At 49.6% G+C, this 8677-nt stretch overlaps 1 protein-coding gene across 3 annotated transcripts; it reads left to right on the top strand.

The window, feature by feature from the left end:
- Positions 1-991: 991 nt before the first annotated feature.
- Positions 992-5552, top strand: LOC100281480 (protein kinase). Of its 3 annotated transcripts, none has more exons than XM_035966739.1 (4): positions 992-1753; positions 1952-3329; positions 4133-4588; positions 4823-5552. In XM_035966739.1, exons 2-4 carry the CDS (start codon positions 2271-2273, stop codon positions 5102-5104), a joined length of 1797 nt encoding a protein of 598 aa, XP_035822632.1. In that variant the 5' UTR covers positions 992-1753; positions 1952-2270; the 3' UTR covers positions 5105-5552. The 3 variants fall into 3 exon arrangements, with proteins under 3 accessions (XP_035822632.1, XP_035822633.1, NP_001147870.1); XM_035966740.1 differs by having other exon boundaries at positions 1000-1177; NM_001154398.1 differs by having other exon boundaries at positions 1036-1370; positions 4823-5551.
- Positions 5553-8677: the final 3125 nt, after the last annotated feature.

Here is an 8677-nt window from a genome sequence, read left to right as displayed (position 1 = left end):
GGGTGATAATTAGAAAGAAAATTTATATCCCCAAATTCAAGGTGATACACTTAACCCAGAGGTTCTTTCGAGGTAGGCTTACAAAAAAGAAGATGCATCTTGTTGATATGAGTACTATATTAATTATATTAAGCCTTAGGCTAGGATATTACCATCCACTAGGGGTCAGGATATCACATGGAGACAACATCGTCATTTGTTTCGAAGCATCAGTAGACACGATGGCCTCCTTCGTTTCCAGATTAACTGCTTCGTGGAAAAGAGAGAGAGAAAATAGATACACATGGTAACATGTGGGGTCCACATGTCAAATATGATCCTGTTTAGACCTAATTGAGACCCGAACAACGATTATGGACCCAACGGACACACTTTCAAAGTTTGTGGATCAGGATGACATATGACGATAAGTTTAAGTACCGAAAATGTATTTTACTGTTTTGAGGATCTTGGGGACATTACGATCTTGAGCGACATTACGCCAACAAACTACTTTATGTCTTGCCGTGTTCCCACAACCTCTAAAATAAAGCGAAAGATCTCCAAAAGTCTGGCAGCAAACGGATCCAGTAACACCGCAGCTTCCCGTAATAGAATAGGCTATGACCATGGACCGTGCCTGCGACTCGCGGCACCCAGCCATACGGGGACACTATCCTTCACATGCACGAGGTCCACATGGATCTGAGATGGTACCACTAGCAGGGTAGCAGCCCACGCTACGAAATACATGAGAAGACCTGTCTCGCTTCTCACGCACCTCCGCCGGCCCACCCCCCTCACAAAAAGAAGCACCATACGTACATGCTTAATTAATCTAAAAAAAGTCGTATCCAATAATTGACCGTATAATATTCGTTGAATCGGTGACTTCGCACGTAAACTTCGATCTCGATCTAACTTTAGTGTAGGAATAGTATTTTAAAATTTAAAAAAAGTATTCGGATGACTCCCATCGTGTCACGTCAGGCCACATAGCACGCACAAAGCCGGCAGGATTGGTGCTCATGCGGGACTAGGACGGCGACGGGGACGCCGGCCTCCCCCAGCACCTGCCCGCACCGAAGGCCGAAGCCGCTGGATTCGCCAAAGCAATAAAAACCTTTGGCGGCCTCTCCATCGCAACATTTTTCTCATCCTCCTCCTCCCCCCCGCGCCGCGCGAACTCCGCTTCCAGGTTTCCGGCGTCGCCTGGCCGCCTTCCTTACCGGCGCGCAGCTTTGGATCCGTACCGTCGTCCCTCCTTCCGTCGGCCGCCTTTTATTGCACAGCACACCCACGTTGATGCGCGTTCCTCCCACTTTCGTGGCTGCCTTGCTTGCCTGGTGCCTGCTCGTTCGCGGCTGGCGTCGTCCGCTCCTCACGATCGGGTAAGCGGCGGCGACGCCTCTCGCTCGTCTATGTTGATGATTGTGAGGAAGGGTCGTCTTTGTTGAATGTTGATGATTGTGAGGAGGGGGCGAAGGCCAATTCCTGTTTGGATTTGGGCACCGGTTGGTTGGTTACGTTTTGCGTCGCGTCGTCAGGGACGACGGGGTGTGTGTGTGTAACTGTGTATAGTGGGATTTGAATTCCGGCTCCGCGTCATGCTTCCCGCAGATTCGCGTTTCTCGCGTGCCCGTACCGCCCTGCCGCGCCGCTCGCCCGCCCGCCCTTTTCTTTTTCTTGACCTTTCTCTATTTCCACATTATGCTATGGTGATGCTTCCCGCACGTCTCTGTTTTTTTCCACGCCGAAGTCCGGATCCGGCACGGTTCGTCGCGCTTCGATCCGAAACTCCTCTGTTCGTAGACGTAGCTTGTGGCTTTTGACCGTTTTTCTTTTCTGGCGACTTCAATTTCAAATAAGAATTCATCTACGTTTCTTTCTTTCTCGTTGACCAAGCGTATTGATCTCTGACGTCTGCTGCCTCTGCTTTCGAATTGGTTTGTTTCATTCATCGAATCTGCAGAGCTATCGAGCGGGGCAGAAGGTTCGGTTCGGGGTCCTTCTTCAACAAGGAAAGGGAGCAGCACTACCAAATGTGGCGCTTGTTTAATGACCTGTGGGATGTGCTAGGATCCGGATTCCTCTCGTCCAGATTTCTCTGATCCAGCTGTATCGGGAATACGGGACCATCTCGTTGGTGGCAGCGAAGCAGACATCCACCAAGACCAAGGCACCAATCCGCCTCCTGCGCGCGCTCCATCGCTCTTATCGTTGACGACACGAGCGGCTGCCAATTCCTGGGCTCGCCATTGGTTGGTGGCCTCGGGATCTGAGAGAGGAAGATGGACGACGAGGATTACTCGTGGGTGCGGCGGACGCGCTTCTCCCACTCCGTCGTCCGCTCCAATTCCGGGAGGGAGCAGTTCGGCGCATTCGTCGAGCAGTTCAACCGTGGGGCCGCGCTCAGGCAGAAGGGCTCCGCCTCGGGGTTCAAGCTCCATGGCCTCAACATGGAGCCAGGGACGAGGTTGTCCACATCGTCCCTTCCGACGACGAGCTCGTTCTGCGCCCAGCCCAAGCCCAAGCCTAAGGACATGTCATCTTCAGACGCCAAGCCGGGGCAGCACGCCAAGGCAGTCAGCGATCGCCCGTCGTCGCAAGAGGCATCGGCGAGGAAGGAGGACGATGCCAAGGCTTCAAACGGAAAGAAAGGAATTGGCAAACTCAGCGTGGCCGTACCTCGGGTACCCGCGGTTCAGAGCGCGGAGGTTGAGAGCCCGGGAGCACTCGAGTTCTCCTTCCACCCTGACGAGCAGAGCCTGAAGCTGCAGAGAGCGTGCTCAAGCCCTGCCCCGTTCCCGCGGAAGAAAACGCCCGGCGATGATGCCCTCACGCGCAGCTCGTCGCTAAGTGTGCTCGGCGAGGCGCCCAAGACGAAGCAGAGGGCGAGGTCTCCCCTCCCGTCTCGCCACGTTGCTGAAGTGTTTCAAGAGGCCAAATCAGCCACCAAGAGGTTCTCCACTCCGCCGCCGCCCCGGAGATCCGCGTCTTCTCTAGAGCTGAATGGTTGTCCTCCAGCGCCGGTGACGGTGAGGGCACCGGGCAAGCTGAAGAATAGGAAGGAGGGCCATGCCAACGGGAGGATGAAGGTTGCTGCAACTGCACTGGAGGTACTCGAGAAATGGTCCGTCGATCGCTCCCAGCTGCTCATTGGGCACAGATTCGCGTCCGGGGCTCACAGCCGGTTGTTCCACGGAATCTACAAAGAGCAGCCTGTTGCTGTCAAGTTCATCAGACAGCCTGATGATGAGGAAGATGCAGAGCTGGCTGCTCAGCTTGAGAAGCAGTTCCACACCGAGGTCGCCACTCTGTCACGCCTCAATCATCCTAATGTCATCAAGGTAACTGACGACTTTCCGTTTTGTGATATTTTTATTTATGATGATTATGCTAACATGATTCTACACTGGCTGTGGAACAGCTTGGAATGTCAAATTATTTTATTGCGTGCATGAGGTTTTCTAGTTATTTTACTTTGCTAAAATTTGGGTTTAGATGCAATCATGGTTATATGGTCAACTAAAAAGAAATTTGATTATTGATGTATATGCAGTATTCTACTACCTCCGTTCACAAATATATGAAACTATTGACTTTTTTTCAAAAACTTTGACCACTCGCCTTATTCAAAAATGTAAAATTTTAAGTTAAGCACAAACTACTTTAAGTGATAAAATAAACCAAAAAATAACTCATTATTTTTTAAAATAAGATGAGTGGCCAAAGTTTTTTTTAAAAGTCAACGGTGTCATATATTTATAAAAGTAGAGTATTTTTTCTTGTTGACAACTGTTACAGTATATAAAATTGCATAGCCACATGGACGCTTGAACCTGTTATGAACTTTCAACTTATTTTGAATGGAAAACCTTAAGGGCTATTTGGTTTCATACTTAAGACGACACAATCTGTCAAACTTAGTCGCTCGAATTGAAGAACTAAGTTTAGGCAGAAAAGTTAGGTACGTTGTGGAATCCTATCCTACACTTAAATGCCTATCACATGGGGACATGTAGTGTAGTCCTCTGTTCAGTTGAGTGCAATCATACTGAAATTCAGGAAACGAAAGCCATCTTTATCATATTTACAGATCAGGACTTGCTTTTTTGAGTTTTCTCACTTCATTCACATTTTTTCTTTGTAGCTGGTTGGAGCATGCAGCAGTCCACCAGTATTCTGTGTCATCACTGAATTCCTTTCTGGTGGTTCTCTGCGAGCGTTTTTGCACAAGTTGGATCACAAAGCTCTTCCTCTAGGCAAGATCATCTCAATTAGCTTGGACATCGCACGCGGCATGTCATACATTCACTCGCAGGGAGTTGTTCATCGTGATGTGAAGCCAGAGAACATCATATTCGATGATGTATTCTGTGCAAAGATTGTTGATTTTGGAATAGCTTGTGAAGAAGAGTACTGTGACCCTCTGGCAAACGACACTGGGACATTTAGATGGATGGCTCCAGAGATGATGAAGCACAAAGCGTACGGTCGAAAAGTCGACGTCTACAGCTTTGGCCTTATTTTGTGGGAAATGTTTTCTGGAACGATACCATATGAAGAGCTGAACCCATTTCAAGCAGCTTTCGCTGTTTTTGACAAGGTAATAACCTGATGCCTATTTTCTTTCCTCCATGGTCACATATATATTCATTGACTTGTTTAAAATTAAGAGATTGAGTTGCTAAAGAAACAATATGTTGAAAAGACATTTCAAATAGTGATGCTGTATGGTGAAGTTTTAGGAGTACACATACATTCTTGCCTCATGACTGTGCAATATATAGTGTTGCTTTTTGGAAAATCTAAATGACGAACGTACTTTTCTACTTTTCAGAATGTGAGGCCGGCCATTCCTACTAGCTGCCCAACACCAGTACGTCTTCTAATTGAGCAATGTTGGGCCTCGCATCCGGAGAAGAGGCCTGACTTCTCTCAAATAGTTCAGATACTGGAGAAGTTTAAGAGTGTTCTTGACAGAGATGGCACACTCGACAATATGCCAAGCTCGATCTGTCAGGAGACTCATGATCACAAGAACTGGCTTGCTCATTGGGTCCAAAGGCTCAAGCATAGCCAGCCTGATCTCTCTGGGCCTCCTCCGCCAAAACTGTTGTAACTATTCACCATTCAGTACCTTCTCCCTTCCAAACCCTGCTAATCCGATAGGCAACAGAATGCAATTTCAGGTTATTTTCTGTTTATAGACAAAAAAAAATTAGTAGTAGTAGTAGCACAGTTAGTGTTTGCTTCGCTTCACCACGGTGTTCTCTCTTTCAATCAATACACAAGATGTGAATACAAAGGTTGCTAAGAATGCATCTTCAAGGGCTTGAAATGGTTGAGATCGTCACATAAGAACTCATCTGACTTTTCATGTTTATTTAATATAGCAGCCTTGCCATGTGTTGGCTAGTAACAGAGCTTTCTACATGCTTGGTGGCTTGGTGTTGTTTCATACTGTTCACTTCTTGTGCTGCTTAAAAATTTCGGAATTCTGTGCACTTGTGGACATGTAAATGTGCGACGGAACAAATTTGAATCAAATGGAGTCACTTTTCTCATCATCAATGATTTTCATATACTTTATTTGTTCTAGATTCTACGACGATTTTGTTATGTATCTGATCATAGTGTATATTTAGGCCTGGTTTTCCAGCTTCACCACAAAACAACTTCAACAGATTGATTGGACGAGATTCAAGAGTGTTTGGTTTGCACATAAACTCCAGCTTCTATAATACATTTAGGGTGTGTTTGTCATGGCTTTGCTCCATCCCAACTCTAGATCTACTCCCAAAATTATTTCTCATAACTGGTGGCAGTGGCGGGTAAATAATTCCAAACTCTATGACTAGATTGCCTTTTTAGAGTTTTCGGAGCAGCAAAAGAGATACTCCAAATAATTGTACTGTAGCTCTAAAAACTCTATAGAGTTTACAACTCTGGAGTTAGGGTGTTTGGTATGCCCTATCCAGCTCCTCCTTGAAGTTTTGCTCTGGAGCCATGCCAAACACGTCCTTAATTTGTGTGAGTTTTCTTAATTTCCCTTGATTATTAGCGGGTAGAGAAAAAGACTTGAATCGGTAGGTTATGTAACCAATGACATGGTGGGTAATTTTTATGCAACTTGAGGAGGTATGAAAACAGTGTTCATGAAATTGGCCTATAGTTTCAGTTTTTTTGAAGTTAGAGCTTGTGGAACTGGACCTGTTTGGATAAAAGAAGTTGAAATAGACTTGAAATTTTTGAAGTGGAGCTCTACCAAACAGAGCCTTAAGTGCATAATAAATTTATGTTTTTTTAAAAAAATCAAACGTCTTATAATTCGAAAGTGCATATTATGTATTTAGAAAATCAAAAAGTTTTATAATTCGAAACACGAATAAATAATATTTAATGAGTGGATACGTGTTTATTCTAAGCGTGTTAGTAGACAAATCAGTGCTTTAGGACTTAAGGTGTGTTTATTTCCCTCCTAGATTATATAGGTTAGATTATAGTAGAAGGGTAAGAAAGTAAAATATCACATTTTGACCATAAAGAAGCTGAAATAAGTTAGTATTGGATAGCTTATTTCAGCTTATTTGTAATCCCAAAGTTATATTTACACTTCTACCCTTTCATTATAATCCATCATAATAAAACAAACAATTCCTTAAGATCTTTGGCGTCCACCGTCCAGTTGGCTAATGTCTGTCAGTGTAGAAGTGAGGAAACCCTAACCCTAGGATAGGGTGGGGCAGTATATTAATAACCATGAGTTGGGCCTGGCCGATTATAGAGGGGCAAAAGAGTAAATGTACCCAAACCCTAATACAGTTCCAACACCCCCCGCAGTCACAACTCTATCCTGTACAGATGTTGAGACTGGAGCGAAAGTCTAAAACTACACTCGACGGTAACCCCTTGGTGAAGATGTCGGCGAACTGCAGCGTAGTGGGGACGCTGAGAACCCGAACGTCACCGGCGGCGACACGCTCGCGGACGAAGTGTAGGTCGATCTCCACGTGCTTCGTGCGCTAATGCTGCACGGGATTGGTGGAGAGGTAGACTGCGCTGACGTTATCGCAGTAGACGAGGGTGGCACGCTGGAGGGGACTGTGGAGCTCGTGGAGGAGCTGTCGCAGCCAGGAGGCCTCTGCCACGCCGTTGGCCACGGCGCGGTACTCGGCCTCAGCACTGGAGCGAGAGACGACGGGCTGCCGCTTGGCGGCCCATGAGACAAGGTTTGTGCCCAGGAATACGGCGTAACCGGAGGTGGATCGACGCGTGTCTGGACAGCCAGCCCAGTCGGCGTCGGTGTAGACCACGAGTTCCGACGTCGGGGATGGTCGGAGAAGAAGGCCGTAGTCGAGGGAGCCGCGAAGGTAGCGCAGGATCCGCTTGAGAGCGGTGAGATGAGGCTCCCGCGGGGTCTGCATATGTAGGCACACCTGCTGGACGGCGTAGGCGATGTCAGGCCTGGAGAAGGTGAGGTACTGGAGCGCGCCGGTCAGGCTCCGGTAGGACGTCGCATTGGAGACCGAGGGCCCGTCGACCTCTGAGAGCTTCGCCTGAGTGTCCACAGGCGTGGAGCAGGGCTTGCAGTTGGACATGTCAGCCCCCTCCAATATGCCGATGGCGTACTGGCACTGATGGAGGAAGAGACCATGGGGCCGACGCTCGGCGGTGATGCCGAGGAAGTGGTGGAGGGGCCCCAGGTCCTTCATCGCGAACTCTCGCTGCAGGGCCACGATCATGCGCTGTAGGAGGTCGGCGGTGGATGCCGTGAGCACAATGTCGTCGACGTAGAGCAGAAGGAAGACGGTGTCGTCGCCGCGGCGGTAGATGAAGAGGGACGTGTCCGACTTGGCCTCGACGAAGCCGATGGAGGCCAAGTAGGAAGCGAAGCGACTGTACCAGGCCCGCGGCGCCTGCTTGAGGCCGTAGAGGGAGCGGTTCAGCCGACAGACCAGATCCGGATGAGCTTCGTCGACGAAACCGGTGGGCTGGCTGCATTAGACAGTCTCCGTCAGAGTGCCGTGGAGGAAGGCATTCTTGACGTCAAGCTGATGGATCGCCCAGTCCCGGGAGAGGGCGAGGGAGAGTACGGTGCGAACAGTGGCGAACTTGACGACGGGGCTGAAGGTCTCGTCGTAGTCCACTCCGGGGCGTTGGGTGAAGCCCCCAAGGACCTAACGGGCCTTGTAGCGGTCGAGGGAGCCGTCCGAGGTAAGCTTGTGGCGGAATAGCCACTTGCCAGTGACCACATTGGTGACTGGTGGACACGGCACCAGGTCCCAGGTGTGGTTGGCCAGGAGGGCCGCGTACTCCTCCTCCATAGCGCGTCGCCAGTGTGGGTCGGTGAGGGCGGTGCGAACGGAGGAGGGGACCGGGGAGGCGTCCGGTGGAGTGGTAGTCATATCAGCTGCCAAGATCAGCCGGGCGACAGGTCGAAGAACAACGGCGGCGCGCCGGGTCACCATCGGGTGGACGTGCCCGGGGTCGCGGTGGATGGCGACCGGGTGGTACACCGGTGGCTCGAGGCGGTCTGCCGGGACATCGGGGGCCGCGGGCATGGCCGACTCGCGGCAGTGATAGACGACGGCGGGGTCGGCGAACCGCACCGGGCTCGTCGACGGGCCCGGGTCAGCAGGAGCCGAGGTAGTGACGTGGCGGCGGCGGTGGTAGACGAGCGCGGGGTCCGCGA

Source organism: Zea mays, chromosome 1, assembly GCF_902167145.1.
Source record: "Zea mays cultivar B73 chromosome 1, Zm-B73-REFERENCE-NAM-5.0, whole genome shotgun sequence".
Taxonomy (NCBI): Eukaryota; Viridiplantae; Streptophyta; class Magnoliopsida; order Poales; family Poaceae; genus Zea; species Zea mays.
The sequence above is the reverse complement of the archived record's forward strand: the minus strand, read 5'-3'. Positions and strand labels throughout refer to the sequence as shown.